Source organism: Terrapene carolina, unplaced genomic scaffold, assembly GCF_002925995.2.
Source record: "Terrapene carolina triunguis isolate 2854851 unplaced genomic scaffold, T_m_triunguis-2.0 Scaffold97, whole genome shotgun sequence".
NCBI classification, from domain to species: Eukaryota; Metazoa; Chordata; order Testudines; family Emydidae; genus Terrapene; species Terrapene triunguis.
Window position 1 is genome coordinate 3,559,614 of NW_020664448.1, and position 19,764 is coordinate 3,579,377.

Below are 19,764 nucleotides of genomic sequence, written 5' to 3' on the forward strand. Positions count from 1 at the left end.
CACTAGTATTAAACATGTGACATGACTAAGAAATTCTGCCTTGTTGATTAGGGAGTTTTTGCCCTGGATTCAGAAGAACCTAAGAACGGCCATATTGGGTCAGACCAAAGGTCCATCTAGCCCAGTATCCTGTCTGCCGACAGTGGCCAATGCCAGGTGCTCCAGAGGGAATGAACAGAACAGGTAATCATCAAGTGATCCATCCCTTGTCATCCATTCTCAGCTTCTGGCAAACAGAGACTAGGGACACCATCTCTGCCCATCCTGCCTAATAGCCATGGATGGACCTATCCTCCATGAATGTATCTAGTTCTTTTTTTAACCCTGTTATAGTCTTGGCCTTTACAACATAGTCTGGCAAGAAGTTCCACAGGTTGACTGTGCGTTGTGTGAAAAAAAATACTTCCTTTTGTTTGTTTTAAACCTGCTACCTATTAATTTCATTTGGTGACCCCTACTTCTTGTGTTATGAGAAGGAGTAAATAACACTTCCTTATTTACTTTCTCCACACTTTTTGCTTTGGTGCTTTGTAAGATAACAGCAATACTTGTTTTTCAACCTTTTAAGTATTTTTGTTTGTTTGTTTGTTTTGTTAAAGTAGGCCTTTGCCTTTTGTTTGGATTTTTCCAATTTAGCAACTGTCTGCAAGTGGACCTGATTTAAACGTTTTTGCAGATTTTGCAGGTAGGCATTTATTTTGATTTTTTTTTTAAATTGAGTGCCACTAGTGTGCCAAATTAAATGTTTTGGTAGTTGCATGTTTTGGCCTGTCATTACCTTAAAGGATGTTTTATTAGTAGACGCAGCTGGTGTCGTTTTCAGTGCCATTAGAATTAGAGACATGAGAGTGTTCCACTTATGCCTTCTGGTATTAACCATTTTTTTAAACATTACTTTTAGAGTTCGATTGGTTTGTTTCACCATCCTAGATGACTGTGGTTTGTACGGCATGTGTAGTTTTTGCAGGACTTTCATTAATTTAAAGCAGTTCATAAAGAACTGTCCAGTAAAATGTGATTCCCATTGAAAGAAGACTTGCTTTACTAGGACCCTCGCTGTGGCTTTTGCAGTATTGGCCTTTAGAGGAAATGCCTTTACCCACTTTGAAAAAGGACTGACAACCACCAAGAGATATTGGTTGCCTTTTTGAGTCCTTGGCAAAGGACCTATGAAGTTTATACACCTGAGATTTAAAAAAAAAAATTCCATCTCGGACAATTACTGGAGGATAATTATTTTATTTTATACTTTTTTTATATACTTCATGCATTGAAATCTAACTGTATGCAGTGTATGTTAAATTGCTGTTTCTAAACCAATAAACATTTAGGTCTAATATTTACTGGTTGAAATTCATTCTCTAAGGGAGATTTTTTTTAAATAATGTGTTTGCCAAAGAAATGAATTTCTTCACATTAAAACCAGATAAATATATATTGCACCCTATGGAGACACTCCTCCTCTCTGAGCTGAACTGTGTTACTCAGTGCAAATGTCTATCACATATTGTGATCTAGGCATAATACACTGAGCTTCATGTGCGTAATCATGTCTCCCAGTAGTAGCTAGTCCCGTTGAATGTAACAGCCTGCTGCTAACTAATTGAGATCTCCTTTAACACAAGCATTAGACACGTGTGGTTTTGGTACTGAAGATCCTTGGTTTGATCCTCACAAACAACCGTATTGCTTAGGCAGCTGTCATGAGCTCCATAGATCTGTGTGAAGTTACTGTTTTTTGAGATCACTAGTCTAATCCTGTTCACATTGGAATGAGTGGGAGATTTGCAATTGACTTCAAAGGGAGAAGGGTCAGACTTTGTTTTTCACTGGTCCTGGGTCATGTGCGTTCACTTCCCTTGAGTTTAGCTTTAGGAGTTGAACTGCCTCAAACCTGTTATGACAAAGCAAAACCCAAAACCAAAGAGATGGGTTTTGCTGAAGCATGTGGGTTTGGGAAGTTTTGCAAAGGTGCATGAGGCGTCACCCTGCCTGTCAGCTGTGATGAGATCCCCAAGTGCTGGTATACAAATGACCATTAAACCATGATCCGCAGCCTTGGCATGGGGAGTGAGAGGATTCTCCCTATCCAGAGGCACCAAAAAGCTGGCTTAGCATTTCAGTGAAAAGTTTGTAGTGCCCAAAAGAGTCTTGGCTGGTTTAAGTTCCACAAACCTTAAACTAGCAGTTTTACGTGATTCTCAGCTTCTGATGAGCAAGGTTTCACAGTTCTGCATGAGCATGGAACAAGTGCAAAATGTGACATTCTCTTCTCGGTTACTTTGTGGCTGCAACCCCAAGAATGATGCTGGTGTAACTGAGAGCAGATTAAAAGCTGGCTTAAAATCCACAGTTAAATCAAAGCCAAGAATTTGACCCTTCGTTTCTCCATGTTTTCAGTGTAGCACCTGATTTTATTTCTCGTTAAGTCAGTGCGTGTGCTATGCTTTAAATTGCTGGCTAAACTTTTGTCTGCGGAAGCAACAAAATGAACCCAGTCCAATGATGATCACTGATAAAATTAATGCAACCGTTAGTATAATAAGCAAGTTAATTTTCTTTAGATCCTCTTTTTCACAGACTTCTGGTCTTATGTTGCTAATATAAATTTCTTCTTGGTACCCAAAGCTCTTGGAGTACTGGCATGTTATCTGCTCTACACCAGGGATCGCTACATTTTTCTTCTGGATCATAGATGAGAGCCAGACATTTCCACAGCAGCTGAGTGGGTTCCCACCAAGATATAAGTTTTTAAGAGAGTTCTCTAATGCTAAAATGTTACTGCTCTGTAGATTACAAAAACTGTTTTTCCGTAGATCCAGAACTTCCAGCGAAGCATCACTACCCCACTTGGGTAACCAGCTCAGCTGATTTTCAGACAGGTTTAAATGTTTAAGGTGATGAAAACGAGGCAGGTCAATATTTAAAACGGTCATGCCATTGCCATGTAAATTCAAATACTCAAGAGAGGTCTCCAGTCCTGATAATGCTTTAGCCTCTATTTTCAGTCCTTTGTTCATGGAGAGCTCCAGGAGAATTAGTGACGTCTTGTAAAAAGCGTATATCGGTAAGTTCTTCAACATGTTGTCAGTTAGGTATAGGTACCTAAGAGCAGGGAAGTCAACAAATGATACACAACCATTCTCCTCGCCAGTAAGCCTTTGTTTAGCTAATCCTGAATACATGCTGCAAAAACTAATATTATTACTCTGGAGATTAAGCAATTTGATGCTGGGAAGGCTCGCAAAGATATCAAATTGCAGGGCCTGGAGATGATTGTTTTGAATGTAGAGCTCCTGTAAATTAGTCAATGTGCTGGCATCTAGTAAGAGATTCTGCAAAGCATTGAAGCTTAAATCAAGGATGGCTAGTGAGATCAATGCACTATCATAATTTACTGCAAACGTCTGGAGGCAATTTTTACTGAGATTAAGAAACCGAAGCGAGGACATGGACTCAAAGAACTCATTTGGGATGGCTTTGATCTCATTATAACTTAAGTCTAAATATAAAAGCTGGGATAGATACAGAGAACTTGTGTTTGTATTTTGCTTCTGATCCAGAAGATGAAAAGGAGCTTCCAGCCAGTCCCTTTCCATATAGTACACCTCATCGTGAGCAGAGTCTGCAGTAAACTGCATTAAATTCTTAGATAAATTCAGATACGCCAGCTTGTTCACCTGGGGGAAAACTGGGAAGCGCAGTAGCTTGTTCTCACTAAGATCCAGCCACCTCAGGTTATACTCTTCCTTTGACTCTGTGGCATGAAAAGTCTCAATGCTGTTCCTACTGAGGTCGAGTATCTGGAGTTGTCTGAGGCTGAAATCTGAGATGCAAGTGATCGAGTTCATGGAGAGATTGAGCTTGGTGAGATGCACCAGAGTTTCAAAGGCACCTTCTTCTATTTCCATGATGATATTACTGTGGAGGTCAACCTCAACAAGAGCCGGAGACCCCTGAAACATCCTGTGTAATATCACGGTAATGCTGTTTTCTGCCAAGGAAAGATACTGAAGTGATGGTGCTTTGTGTATAAAATATTCAGCCATTCCATTGTAAAGTCTGTTGTGGGACAAGTCCAATGTTCTGATCTCTGGTAAAAGTCCAACTCCTGGTGTCCTATGCTGAGCCAACTCATCTAACTGGTTATTGGCTAAAATTACCTCCACCAGGCTTGTCATGTATGTGAAGACTCCAGGCTCAATGAAGCTTATTTGGTTGGATCTTAAATCCAAATGCTGGAGCGAGGTGTAAAATGTCAGGGGCTTCTCAGAGAGATTTTTTATCTCATTTCCAGACAAATCTATTTTATTTATGTTTGGATGGAGCTCTGGAGGGATTTGATGAAGCTCTTTGCCATGACAAAATGCCTTCATCTTTACCTGCAGAAAAGAAAGAGAACAGGGAGTCCTGGTTACCACCTATGGGATGCTCAATGGCTTTTCATCAAGTATAAAGACAACATAATATTCAGAATCTGATTATATTCCTTTTCTTGGAGATTGGTCGTACTATGCTGTTCTCTATTCAGGCGACCAGAAGCCTGACTTTCTTCACAATGTAGGGTGGGTTTTCATTTCATTTCAATGGAGATACTCCTGCCTTAGACTACAATAAGAGTTCCCATGTAGGGAGTTATACTGGTATAACTACAGCAGTATCATTGTATTGGTATAATTATGTCAGTAAATTCCCCCACGTAGATTAGCCCTAAGAGAGAGAAGAATTGGGTTCTTTGATTTTTGAGATCTGGCATCATAAAAATTCAAGTTGGAGAGGCTCCATTAGATCATCTAGCCCATCATAAAGAATCTATGATTCTATGATCCTCTAGCCAGCACAGGATTAGTCCACTTTGTACCTTTCATCCAGTCTAGTTTTAAAAGTCCTGAGTGATGGGTCCAATCACTTCCCTTGAGACTATTCCATTGTCTATTAGACCTTGCACTCAAACACTTTTTCCTGATATTTATGCAACCTAAACTTCCCTGGCATAATTTCATCCCTACCCCATTGTACCTCATAATAAACCAGATTCTGCCACTTTGCCTTAAATTAATAAGTATTATTAATAATTAAAGTCTAAAATAAGTATTAATATCTATTACAAATAATTAAATTAATAATACTCCATAATTAGCTCCATTGACTTCAGTGGGATTACTCTCAAAGTAAGGTACTACTCATTGAGAGGAAGTAGATTGGAATCCAGCCCTAAATAAACAATCCCTCTTCTTGTTGTTTACACCCTTCAAATATTTGTAGACTGTGATCACATCTCCCCGTAACCATTGTTTAGCTAAGCAATACGTCTTTCAATCAGTGCCTCCGCTCCCAAAACATTTCAACAGCTCACCTCAAACTCCCTCCAGTTTATCCAGACCTCTGTCCATCTATGTTTATACTTTCTCCAAGGCAACAGCTTCTTTCTTTTGGCCCCGTGAGCAGTGCTGTGCACACTGTTCCGTGTGGAATAGAAGGAATGCAGCAGGGAAATGGCATGTGGGGGGATTCATACATGCTGCAGTTCTCACGGGTACAGCTCAGGGTGAAATTGTGATGCGTAAAGGGTGTGGCCTTTTACAGGATGCTTTAACGCAGCTGGTAAATTAATACCCGTACATCAAAGTCAATTTCTTCTCTTGGATGTGTGGGTCTGAATGCAGCTGATAGGGAGCTTCAAGTATGCATCCAAGGGCAAAATATGAACCATAATTTGCAAGGAATTTTGGGAGCATTGGGCTAAAAGGCCTAGTGTAAGGCATACACATTGTGCTGTTAAAATTAACATCCAGCAGCAAGATTGGAGCAGAGTCCAAAATGCTTGGTAAGCATCTAGGCTATCTAAATAGGTATCTATCTATTCACGTAGCTCATGGGATCCTCTGGGTCAAACTGCTTGCTGACTCCTTCTAATTATTCTTATACGGAGAACTAGTAGCTAACCGTCATAAAGCAAGGCTCTGTGTTAGCTCTTCAGAAGTTAAAACAAAAGACTCTCCTCCAAACATCTGTTTCACACAAGCGGGGAGGGAAGGGGGAATAAAGCCTCAGGGATGTTTACGAGAATCTGGGTAACATCCAGTGTTTTGTGAATCACTTGCGCATGTGAGGAATGGAGAGTGCACATTACCGGATGTGCGACTTGTCATAAATATGCCAGACAAATGAAACCCCTCAGCCAGAGCTGGACTCCAGCTACACCCAGTCTGCTGCGTGGTGCTCCCCTCGTGCCAAAGCTCTCTGAGAGCTCCCACGTGACTCGCATCTTGAAATTTGAACCCCAAGTCCACCCAGAGCAGCTAAATCCTCAGTAAGGGGAAAGGGAGTTGCATCCTGGCTTCTCTGAGCCATTAGCGCCTTCCCACCGAGACTTTAGAGTGGCTCACTTGAGCTGAAAGGTGACCAGAGGCCCAACGAATCTAGCAGGGGGGCAGGGAGGAGGCCTTATTCAGTCAGCTAAGGAAGAGGTGGGGAGTGGGAAGAAGAAAACTCAGGAGCCAGAAAGAAGCAGCATTTGCATCAGCACAAGAAAAGACAAACTCCTTCCCTCGTGTAGGGCCTGATCCTGTCAGGAGCTGAGCACCCTCCGCTCCCAATGCAGCACTCACCACCACAATGAAGGCCTGATCCAATTCACTTTGACATCAAGGAGAGCCTTTCCATTAACTGCAGTGGGAACTGGGTCAGGCCCAGCCTGCTCGATACCTTTCAAGATTGGGCCGTTAGTCCAGTCTGTAAACCCTGCAGCCCCTAAACCAGGTTGATGATCAAGTCCCCACCTGCCATGGTTCTGCTGCTCTTTACAGGAACTTCGTTTTCCTCTGTAGATTTCACTTTTCTCTCTCGATCACTCCTTCATCTGCGCCCCTTCTCTCTACCTGCTGTCCTTTCCCCCTCGCCTCATCTCTGCTCTCCCTGTCCCTTCCCTCAGCACTTGAACTGGATGTGTATCCTGCCCCTGCTGCGCCCACATTTCTCTTCACTGCTACACAGAAACGGTGCAATAAAAGGGGGGAAATCTGTGGGTGGGAGTGAGTACAGAGCATCAGGTCTCATCATACCCTTGCTTTGCCTACCCCTGTGGGCTTTTGTTAAACTCACGAGCCAACTGCATGAGCATTAGCAAAGCTGTCCTCTTCTGGGCTCGCATCCCTTCCTCCTCAGTTCTGGCAGCTGTTCGTATTAAAGTGCAGTGGCCCGCAGTGCTAAGAGTGGGAACGCCTCTTGCTGCTTTCAGCATCTGCTCCACATAGAAAAGGAGGTTATTAGATAAAAATGGGCCCAACAGCTCTGCAGTGTGAGGAAGTTCGGATTCTGAATCCAAACTCTGCCACGCAACTGTAGCTGGTAATTTTCGGGGATGGAGCCAGCTGCCACCCTCTCTTTAACAAAACTAAAACCAGGGTGGTTTGGATCTAGGTCCCATCGCATCCTAAACGCCGACGTTTGGGTGTTTGAACACAAGGCTTTGGGCTAGATCCTCAGCTTGTGTATACTGGTGCTGAGACAGCAGCTGAGAATCTGGCCCTTTGTCTCTTCTCTGCAATGGCCAAAGAGGGGATTTGGGGGGGTTGATTTTGAAAAAACTCATTAACCGACTTGTGATGTTGCCAAACTAAAACCAGTCGTGATTCAGAGCTGGGTCCAGTTTTATGAACCATCAGTCTTCAGGATGGGCTGGATAAAAGATTCCAGCTCTGGCCTTCCTCTAGTCTAAAGATGTCATCACAGGAAGAGTGATGTGTGAAACAATGCCATCGCAGTGAAACATCCCATTGTGAAATAACAGGGAATGCCAATTGCTCTCGCTATCAAAATTAACCTGGGCTGAACTGTGTTAGAATTTGCACCCTGTCTTATCTCACTGGGCCAGATTCTCAGCCAATGCAGACCTGTATAACTCCATTGAGCTTAACGGGGCGGTGTCCATTGACACTAGATGAGAACCTGGCTCTGGGACTACAGAGTGTTTTGTCAGCCTCGAATGTATCCCAGTTGCACTAAACAGCTCAAAACTTTTTTGGACTCTTCCTTTGCCTATGCAGCTGAATGCAGTTTACAGTGGGGTTGCGGAAATCAGCCAATATTTACTTCTCAAGGAATCAGCTTGATCTACGACTTATCCAAACAAGGGCAGGGGGTAAGCCCTTAGTAGATTTACGGTGTGTTTCATCCTGAGTTCGCATGTCTGGGATGCCTGGGCCCGAAAGTGTCATGTTTACAGTGGTTTCATCATTTCTTCCTCTCCGGCCAATAAGCGAGCGATCCAGCCACCTTCCCAAGTTCTTTTTGTATGCTAGACCCTAATTTCCCTGAAGTCAGGAAGTGCATTAGTACAGCAGGAAAGGAATGAGTCCCATAAGGGAGATCTGCACAGCCAGCAAATTATTCTTTTCCCTAGTTTGGAAATTCTTGGGGATTTGTGCCGAACAGCTTCAACATTTAAAGAAGTAGATGAGTATTTTTAAACTCCCCTTTACTGTCAGCTGTATCTGGATAAAGGGAAGGAGGGAGAGGAGAACCAGTTCATCTGTGAATAACATTTACATTCTGGTATAAGGTGTTTTAAAAAAAAAATCTGTGGGACAAATCGCACTTTGGAGACAGAGGTTTTGTCTCTAAGTGGGCCTGATTCTGATCTCACACCCAGCATAAATCAGGAACAACTCCACTGAAGTCCGTGTTAAACCAGTGTAAGTGAGGGGAGACTGGGGCTCACTGTCACTATAGGGGGAGCAGTGGGGTTCGTTCAATGTCACAGAAGAAGTTCCTTTTTTAAGAAAGTATCGCCTTTTGCAGAAGACACTGGAATGGGACTCAGGAGATATGGGATCTCTTCCTGGCTCTGCCACAGACATCCTGTGTGACTCTGGGCAAGTCCATTAATATTTCTGTGCCTCCGTTCCCTAGCAATAAAATGGGGATAATAATCCTTCCTTTCTCCCACCTTATGCTTGTCTTGCCCACGTAAGGGCTGTCTGCACAGCAGCTGAGAGGTGTAATTCCAGTTCTGCTAGAGATACATGTGCTGGCTCTGTGCGAGTGTAACCCACACACCTCCTAGGTGTGGTGTTCTGTCCCCGTCTGGTGGCACCGAGACCACTAAGTGTATGTCTACACTACAGGATTAATCCGAATTTAGATAATTCGAATTTGGGAAACAGGTTGTATAAATTCGATTGTGCGCGGCCACACTAAGCACCTTAATTCGGTTTTAAACCACATTAATTCGGTGGTGTGCGGCCACACTACCCCATTAACTTAAATACAGTAATTCGGTGGTGTGCGTCCACACTAACCCTAATTAGAATTAACAAAATCGATTTAGGCTCTACTCCGTTCGTCGAGGTGGAGTACAGAAATCGATTTAAAGGGCCCTTTAATTCGAATTAACTGGCTCTGTAGTGTGGACGGGTGAAGGGTTAATTCGGATTAAGGCAGCTAAATCCGAATTAAAGTCCTAGTGTAGACCAGGCCTTAGAGATTAATGAGACTGCTACAGCTACATGGGGCATTTAGCTCATGCTGTAGTGGCTCATGCATTTAGCTTCCCAGGTTCAATCCTGCCCTCTGACAACCAGGGTCTGTTGGCCTTACATGAGCTAGTGCGCTAAAAAAGAGCAGTGCCGTTGTGGAGGCACGGGCAGCAGCACAGGATTGCACATGGGTGGCTAGTCCAGGCCCCTCAGCCACATTGCTATTTTTAGCCCACTAGCTTGAGCAGAAGTAGCACGTACTTCTACCCAAGCTGGGAATCACATCTCCCAGCTGCTGTGCGGACGGACCCTTAGATTGTAAGCTCTTTGCAGCAGAGACGGTCAGTTACTATATGTTTGTGCAGCACCTGTATCATCGGGGTCCCAGTCTCATTTAGGGCCTCTGGGTGCTACTAGAATGCTACTGCTAATAATTAAGGAGAGACGTGAAAGAGGAGATGGTTCCTCCTTGGGGAATCTCTTACCATTTCACAGGGTGACTCTTCCAAGGGCCGATGGCTTGAGATCCCTCCGTTCGCTGCCAGGAAGAGTAAAAAATACAGTTTCATGGCTCTGCAGGGAAAAGCAAAGATGGGTTCAAGCTAAACCTGGTGTTAAGTCCATGCAGCCACTGGACAGCAGGGTCCGCACCAGCGATTGGCACAGGGACTTGCATACATAGTAGAATAGCAAAGCCCTCTGGCCCATTCCAGCAGAGAAGGGAGTGTTATGAAGTAGGAGAGATGGCAGGAAAACTCTAAGACTGAACGTTTCTATGGCTTGCCCATTGTGCTGCATATCTTAGAGCAGGGGTGGCCAACCTGTGTCTCCGGAGCCACATGTGATTCTTCAGAAGTTAATATGCGGCTCCTTGTATAGGCACCGACTCCGGGGCTGGAGCTACAGGCGCCAACTTTCCAATATGCCACTGCTCCACCACAGGCCCTGCCTTTACTCCACCCCTTCCCGCCCTCTCCCCTGAGCCGGCCGTGCTCTCGCTCCTCCCCCTCCCCCCGAGCCTCCCGTACGCCACGAAACAGCTGATCGGGAGGTGCAGGGAGGGAGGGGGAGGCGCTGATCATTGGGGCTGCTGGTGGGTGGGAGGCACTGAGAGTGGGGAAGAGGGAGCAGATGCGGGGCTGCTGATGTATTACTGTGGCTCTTTGGCAAGGTACCTTGGTAAATTCTGGTTCCTTCTCAGGCTCAGGTTGGCCACCCCCGTCTTAGACTGTTGGCCAGATTTTCAAACATCCTGGCACCAGCTAGCTCCCACTTATGCACTTTACGCGAGTGACCAGGCTGTCAAAAGTGCTTAGCATTAGGTAGCTCTCTTGTTCTCAAGGCAGCTAGTGGATGATCATTGCCCTTGTAAACCTGGCCCTATCACTCCTTTGTCTTCACCTGCGCACACTGGTGGTGCTCAAGAAATGACATGATTATAATAGTCTCCACTTTTATACCACATCTCATCCCAGGACCTGGAAGAGCTTTACAAACATTTTAATGAAGTCACACAAGACCCTGGCAAGGTACCATACAATCATAGGGCCAGAGGGGACCATCAGACCATGTAGTCTGACTTGTATATCACAGGTCACCAACACCACCCGGTGCCCGCACAATAACCCAGCAACTGAAATAAGACCACAGGAGACTAGACTATTATGTGCCACAGGCAGAGAATAGGAGGGATCCAGTTGCACCAGTGGCTGAGGCCCCCACAAAGGCAGGGAAATGAGTCTGTGAAATATACCCAGATAGTCCTGGCAAGTGACCCACACCCACATGCCAATCGACCCAGGGAAAACTTCCTTCCTGACCCCATATATGACAATCAGTTCGACCCTGAGCATGTGAGCAAGAATCAGCCAGCCAAGCACCTGTGAGAGAGAATGCTCTGATCTCAAAGAACACGTCCTTATTACAGCCTCTGTCATAAACATGACAATTCTTTCAGCAAATTCCTCCCTTCTTGAGTTTCTCGAGGCTGAACAGGTGGAGTCATTCATAGACGGTGGAACTCCCTTAGCTGAATCAGTGTTTAAAGGATATATTGGCTAACAGGCAAACTGTCTTTGGTGCATCAGTGCAAAGTGGCTCCGGTTGCCAGACGCAGAGTGGTGCAAACAGGTGCACTAGGACAGGGGTTTTCAAACTTTTTCTTTTTGAGGTCCCCGCCCCATGCTATAAAATCGCCAGGGCCCAGCGGGGGTAGGTTCAGGGCTTTTAGCTTCAGCCCTGCAGGGGGGCACTAGGACTCGAGGCTTTAGACCCGTGGGGGTGCTGGAGGTTCAGGGTGCTGGGCTTCATCTCCAGGGGGGTACTAGGGCTCAGGGCTTTAGTCCTGCAGGGAGTGCTGGGGCTCAGGGCACCGGGCCTCAGCCCCGCAGCTCTGCTCCTGGTTTCAGCCCCACAGGGGCACCAGGGCTTGGGGCACCAGGCTTCAGCCATGTGGTCCCATGGTCCTGGGAGGGGCTGCGGACCCTTGGTTGAGAACCACTGCACTAAGATGTGAGGCCTGTGAGCTCCCTGGGGAAGTTCTAGCTAACTCTGCCAGAAATCCTCTTTTGGGCTCTAGCCCCCAGCCAGTACAAATCACTTCCCTGTGGAGCATGCCATTCACAGTTCTGTTTGCTTGTTCTCTTTGCCACAGCATTGCCCCATAGTTTGGCTTGATTTTTTATACCAATCCCTAGGCTTCCTGTGAGTGTAACTTTGCACGTCCCTCACAACATGAGCAAACAGCAAGGATGGCTCCCGGAAACAGATCCTGGGAAGTTCAGGCCACCTATGACTTGCTCTGTTTTTAGAGCACATTTTCCTCATTCCAGTTGAGTCTGATGGGGGTGGGGTGGAAATCTGGGAACTGTAATACCGGTGGGTTTTATTTTAGGCTTGAACACTGCACTGTGATCAAAGGTTCTTAATGTCCTCGGGTGCCTCAGTCTCCCTATCTCTAAAATAGGGAGAGTATTCCAGCGGGTTTTGTGAAGCCTTTTAACTACTGTTGGCAAAGTGCTCCCAAACGCGCCAATGGCAGGTGCTGCTGGCAGAGTGCTCTCCATGAATTCTCTGGAATTCTCCCCGCTCAGTTCAAAGGAGCCCAAATTTGTTGACCTTCAGAACATGCTGCAGGACTCATCTGTGGGGTTGTTTTGGAGTAAGAGTCAAGGGGGAGAGGGGATTGTCTGGGGGATCACAGGGTATTAGCTAGTTGGACCTGAAAGGGGAAGAAAATCTGACATGCATATTTATGATTTGTGATTTTTAAATAATGGCAAGGCACTCAGAGCTTTGCTTGGGCATCTTTCATATCTAAAAAAATAAAATAAATAATCTCTGCTGGATACTGCCCAACATAGGGCAGTTCTCTATGTATCCTGGGGTCCAGCTCCAAACAGTGCAGCCCTGAGTATTTCCTGTCTGCGATGGACTCCAGCCATTAAACTAGTGCTGCAGGAGAATTTTACTCGGGTGCTTTCAGTAATAATATTTTGCACTTAAAAAGGACGTTGCAAATTCAAAGATCTCAAAGTGCTTCGCAAACTGTAATGAATCACTGCCCTGAACCCAACTGGGAGACTGGACTCTTCCTCCCCTGGGAAAAAGAGGCACAGAGTGGCTAAGTGACTTGCTGAGGGACCTTGGGTAAATCAGTGGCAGAACAAAAACAATGAGGAGTCCGGTGGCAGCTTAAAGATTAACAGATTTATTTGGCCATAAGCTTTCGTGGGTAAAAAATTATGCAAAAAAAAGATGTATCTGAAGAAGTGGGGTTTTTTACCCACGAAAGCTTATGCCCTAATAAATCTGTTAGTCTTAAAGTGCCACCAGATTCCTCGTTGTTTTTGTGGATACAGACTATCCTGGCTACCCCCTGATACTATCCATCTTACATATTTCTAAGGTGGCTACCACATTGGTATCCAAGTGCAGTAGAATCCATTGCTAGTCTCCTGCTCTAACCGCTAGACCACACAGACGCTATCAATTTCAGGGTAGCTAATTGGGCAGAATGGTATCAGATCCTCTCTTTCATGAACAACAAATAGACCTGAAGATTCTATTCCTTTGGGTCACTTTCAGTTCAAGTGCCTGGAGCTTTCTCCCGCTTTGCTTAGTTTGCATCAGTCCAGCTCCTTTGTTTTCTCACTCCACTGCCTGGTAAATAAGTACGGGAGGCATAGGCATCACAGGCTCTGTGGGGAGTCTGCCAGAGTGGGCTGAAGACCCACACGGTGCTGCAGCCACCAACAAAACCTGGCCACCTACATCTGAGCTGATGGCTCTGACAACCCAGGATTTTCAAAAGTAACTTGGGAGCAGCTGAAACAGTAACTTGCTATAAAGGGAGCTGTTGTTACCACAATGCAATGCAGGCAGTTTCATTTACCATCCCAGCGTGCTCCCATTATAATGAAATCCCCACTGTTTTCAGAGGGAACAGGGTTGGGCCTCAAAGCATCTTTAATGTTACAACTTTCTGCCTAGACTTCGTATCATCCCAGCTCCCCGCTCCACAGTTGGACAATGAATGAATTTTGGAGACTAAGATTCACCCCCTCCCACCTCATGCCAAACCTTAGGATGTCTAATCAGATGAGACAGACAAAGTGCAGGAGAAAAGAAGTATCATTATCTCCATTTCACAGATAGGAAAACTGAGGCATATAGTCACTGGTTCACCCAAGGACATACAGGAACTGGGAATTAAACTCAGCTCTCCTGAGTCCCAGTCTGTTGCCTTAACCACAAGCTCAGCGATCCTCTTTTTTTGGCATTAAACAGTAAACATTAATACAGGTTAAATGTTGTCATTTGCATTGAGCAATGACAACAACAAACTCCCAATTCCCCCAAGATTAGATTTCTGTAATATAGACAATTATTATTACTATTTTTTCTCATCCAAACTAAAGAAAAGAGAAGCAAAGCCGCAATGTGTGTTCCTTTAACATATGTAAGACACACACTAAATACACAGAGGGCCATGTACCCCCAGGCGCCTTAGTGCTATGGATTATTACATTTGCTGTTTTTAAGAACAGAGTGAATCTATTGCATTTACCTTGTTTCATGTGTCAGTTATTTGCATTCCCACCCTCTGCTATAAAAAAAAAATCTTAGCCATCTCTCCAGCGTTTAGTCAGCCCTAGCACAGATTAGATCACCCTTGTTTTCACTCTCGCCCATTCAGAGCATGGAGTAGTTTCATTGGTAACTTTGCAGCCTGAGATGAAACTGAGACATTTTAAGGGAAATATCCTTATTTGGGACAGTGTCTGCTTTAAATTATGACCCTTGTCTCCCTTCTGACTCCTCTCCTGGTTGTTTGCTGGGTCCTAGCAACCACAGTGTTAAGAAGTAAATTAGCTACTCTGGGACTCATCCTGGAATGCTTACTTGGGGAAAGCACATATTGAGAAATACAGGGGTTTTGACTGAGCAAGGCTTTCAGGTTTGGGCCCCGTGTTTGCCCAGAGAAATATTTGACTTCTCTTTGTAGATGTCATTGCTTGACTCTGTGTATGGATCACTCAGCATGTTTACTTTAGGTTTTGTGTCTGTGAGTTACATTCCTAAAGAGCTGTAAAGGAGTCACAGAGCGTGTGATAGGCCACCTCAAAGTCCCTGAATCCAAATAAATGGAGATGTCAGGGTTATAAATGAGAAGATACAGTACTGATGCAAGTGAAACCCTTGATCCTGGAACCCTTACTCACTGGAGTAATCCTTCCTCACACGAATCGGCTTATTGATTGATTTGTCCAGAGGGCCCCGATATCACTCTGAAGTAAATGGGAGTTCACTGTTGGCTAGGACACACCCTAGATGATTTATTGGTGTAGATTTAAATGGGACTACTCATGTGAGTAAGGGTGACTAAAGATTGCTGGGGTGGGCCCTGCTGCATCTAGATACACGGTTTGATTTCTGTGGCCACTTATTGTTCCTCCTGCCTGACCTTCAAGTAAATATTTTCATTTCAAAAGAAGATTTTACATCTAACATTAAGACATGATGGTGATTTCAGATTTACCACGAGTTAATTTATATATGGATTATTTCATTCTGCCCCCTAGGGTTGGACCAATACTTGTCTTCCAGGTACCTTTTCCTACTTAAAACCCCAGTTCTGCAAATTCCTTCCTATGCTAATTTCACCGTTGTGGTCTCCAAAAACTCACATGTCTGAATGTTGCTCTATATTTTTCCTGTGGTGAAAAATAAGCTCTTTGGAGTAGGGCTTTTGGTGTTTTGTTTGTTTTTTGTAAGGCACCCTGAGAAGGAAAGGCATAAGCACCAAAGAGAGGAGAGGGATTATTTAGTGTGGCACGCAGGGGTATGATTAGGAATAATGAACAGAGAAAGAGAAAATCACGTCTAACTGGAAAACTTCCTATCCGTGAGATGTATTCCGCTGTGGAAACAACTCCCCAGAGAAGCGATGTGAGCCTCACTCCATGTGACTTTTAGCACTAGACTGGAGAAGAGACTAGAAAACAGGCTATCAGGAATGATTAGGGCTGCTTGGGAAAATATTTTTTTCCTGTGAAAAAGTTTACAAAAAATGAATATTTCTCATTTTCATAGAATCAGAGAAGATTAGGGTTGGAAGAGACCTCAGGAGATCATCTAGTCCAACCCCCTGCTCAAAGCAGGACCAACCCCATCTAAATCATCCCTTTATGATTTATCCCATCATCATCAAATTAAAATTGTACAGGTATTTATTGAAAAACGCCAAACACCGATTTTATTTAGTGTTTTGCAAATAAAAAAATTGGGGGGGGGGCGTTGAGAAAAACCTGAAATTGTCCTTCCAAAAAAAAAGTTTTAAAGCAAAGTTTTTAACCAGCTCTTGGAATGATCCTGGAAGGCGGACTAATGGAGCTTTCCCAACGCAAACTGCAGTGAACTGTCTGGTGTGTGAATTCCACCATTGGCGCATAAGATAAGACAATGCTCTGAGCAAGTGAAAATTCACATTGCCCGCACACTGGATGTAGCAGGATTCGACTGTCACGCTTGTAGGAAATTTGGATTCATAATCAGAGGTGAACCAACCATTGTGGTAAAGACTATGAAATCTGCTCAGCTATTTGCCTATTCCTAGAACGGATCTCAAACCAAACTGTTTTAAAGATTCTGAAACATTTGGGTAACCTCCTCCTGCCATTATTTTTGTGAATATTTGCTCTTCTGGAATTTGGTTGCAATGACACTTAGCAATTGATATCTTTAAAGTGCTGTAGAGACATTAGCAAGTTATATCTCGAGGATCCCAGTAATGTAAGGTAAATATTAGCCTCATTTTACAGATTGGGAAACTGAGGCAGCGAGATCAAGTGCTCACTCCCATAAGGGGCTGAGAGCCCTCAAATCCCGATGAAGTCAATGGAAGTTGAGAGCACCTGTGACTTTGTGAAATCGGGTTCTACATGATTATCCCAAGGCCACAGCACAAATCACTGCCTACTGCAGCTGTCAGTGAACTCAACTGTGTTTTGCCAGTGACGTCAGTGGGAGCAGAATCAGGCATGTGGTGTCAGTGCTGGGGTTAGAACTCAGCAGTTCATCGCTCAGAGTTGTGTATTCAGATACTCCTTTCTTTCAAAGGCCATTCTCATGGTCTTCTCCCAGCATGACCCGGAGTAGGAAGTAGCAGAAATCCCAGAAGCTGGTTCTCATGAGACTTCCAGTGATCTGTTGCACATCTCCAAGGGTTTTGGAGAAACATTAATACTTCTGGGTGGTTATGTGAATCAAACCTCAAGCTCTTTGGAGTTTGTCCATCACTGGTTTAATTGCTCTCTAATGCAGCACCCTTGGCAGTCCTTTCTGTGCAGGGTCTGTCTGTAGATGGTTGGGTTCTGCTCAGAGCTGGACAGAGTGGTATCAGACCCTAATGGTGGTCAGAATGGTATCAGACCCTCTCTTTCATGAACAACAAATAGACCTGAAGATTCTATTCCTTTGGGTCACTTTCAGTTCAAGTACCAGGAACATTACCTTAGAGAAGTGAAAAAACTGTCTGTCTGTCTGTCAAGAAATGATTCTCCAAGGGGAGAATCAAGGGGGGAGTGGGGAGAGAACCAGAGACCTATTAGCCCTGTTCTCTGCCCCAGCACTGGACTAATCTCCCATGGGAAGTTCTGCACCCGTTTATCCTCTTCTCTCCTGCCCTCTCCCCCCAGTCCTCGTCCCTTTTAGCTGTTCCTTCCTAAGTAACCTCCCCCACCACCGGAAAAAACTTGTTATACCCCTTCCCCTCCCTATGTCTGTCTTATCTATTTAGATTGTGAGGTCTTCAGGGCAGGGCCTTCTAGTGCTCTGAGTATGTACAGTGCCTAGCACAATGGTTGGCCCTGTGGCTCTATCGTAAATATAACTATGAATATAATCTCTAGATGTGTATCAATAAAGATGGATGATACAGAGAGTATGGACCTTTGACCAAAGGTGGTGGTATTATTATTATTATTATTTATTTATTTATTTATTATTCCAAGTGAATTCAATCTTTAAAGAAAAATTCAGGCAGATGTATGTGTTCTGTAATCCCAGAGGAGATCAAATGAGACCAGGAAATTAATTTCAGCTACCTCTGACTGGGACGGTTTCCAGTAACCCTCTTGTGAATAATGTGTCATTCTTCAGGTAAAAAGCCAAAATATTAGATCTACTCACTAAGCCATAACCCTTTGCTTAAAAAGCAAATCGAACTGGTAAGTAAATAATAGAGAGATTTCATAATATTAAGATAATTGAAACCCCCTTTTCAATTAAAAAAAAAAAGCGTTTCCTGTTTTGATTAACCTGGACCTTTGTTTAGGAGACATATTTTTATGAATGAGGCTGCAGTGTTTGGCTCTCGCAGTATTTTCTTTGAGAGAGAAGTTGGGTGAGGTAATATCTTTTTATTGGACCAGCTTCACCTCACACACCTTCTTTCTCTCATATCCTTGGACCAACATGGCTACAACAACACTTCGAAGAGTATTTTCTTAGGTTTTTATACATAGGCATTTTCATTGCCTCTGCAGCATCACGTGAACCCTGGCACGGGATTAAGAGGAAGGAAGATTTTGAAAAGGAATATTTGGCATTGAGGTATTCATATTTTCAAGGCATTGTTCAAATGTTAATCAAGAATCATAACCTCCTGGGGAGATTGTCAGCATAAACCTTTTGTTTGTCTACAGTGGCTTCTGAGCTACCAGTTTCTGTCTACGCAGACGGTTACCACTGTGTGGGAAGTTTAAAGGTTGCTTTTTAATAGCAGTGATTAAAGGTAAATGAAATACTGCTAGCTCCATCTTACAGAGGGGTTAAATGGGTTGCCCAAGGCTGGGTAGTGAGTCAGGACAAGAGCTAGGATACTCATGATGCCTGGCTCCTTTCCCTGCACTGAAGACCAGTACTGTGAGCCAGGAGACTTTCTATAGGATTTAGTTTATGTACCTATATTGCAGAAGCCCCCAAATTGTACCAAGCACCATGCAAACATGCTGTCCTTGCCCCAAAGATTTTAGTAAGTCTCACTACTATTTTCATTAGTAGTGAAAACACGGAGGAAACATCCCAATAGTTTTGTTGCAAAACTTACCAGTGCCTCCTTAACTTAAATGATCCAAGCCACTGCAATAGGCTCCCCAATGAATTAGCCATACAGCTGTATGGGACGTGCCTACTGTGGTACATTTGATCGGTTATTCAGCCCATTCATAAACACAAATCTCTTTCATTTACCTTCATCCTCTCTGGTATATTTTTTTAAAAGGCTGCAGCTCCACGTTACTGAATCCCCACTTTCTCCTGCAGTCGGAGAAACGTTTGGCTCAGCTTTCCAGCAGCATCAAAGTTTAACTCGTTGCTCTACGTACCTGCTGTTTGGATGCAGGAGGAGGCTTCCCTTCTGCTTGCAGCGTTCGTCTCCCAGGCTCTCCCGACAGCCCTCCAGTGAAAGTTGAGGAAGGGCTTCCTTGGGGAAGTCGCAGCTCTGCTACATGCCAGCTGACTAAAAACTTTGAGAACTCAGACAGAAGTTTAAGTCACTGAGAAAAAAAAAATACTCCCAGTAGACTGGCCCTTGAATTCATTGCTCAGCAGTCATCAGCTCTAACATATTTCCAAGCATGTGAATATAGACCTCAGTAATAGTTATTAAATGCGAGTCCTCTGCTCTTTTGTTTTCCATTTCACTTGCTTAACCTAGGCTTATTTCCTGGAGGTTCTTAGCTGATAATAACGCCCCTCTCATATTGACACATTGAAGCATTCT

General features: G+C 44.2%; 1 protein-coding gene across 1 annotated transcript; it reads right to left on the reverse strand.

Annotated features, from left to right (window-relative positions):
* Positions 1–459: 459 nt before the first annotated feature.
* LRRC32 (leucine rich repeat containing 32) lies at positions 460–19,459 on the reverse strand. The gene is made up of 3 exons (XM_024204147.1): positions 19,367–19,459; positions 9,965–10,052; positions 460–4,382 (listed from the first exon to the last, which is right to left on the reverse strand). Exons 2-3 carry the CDS (start codon positions 10,046–10,048, stop codon positions 2,442–2,444), a joined length of 2,025 nt encoding a protein of 674 aa, XP_024059915.1. The 5' UTR covers positions 10,049–10,052; positions 19,367–19,459; the 3' UTR covers positions 460–2,441.
* Between the last annotated feature and the right edge of the window lie 305 nt (positions 19,460–19,764).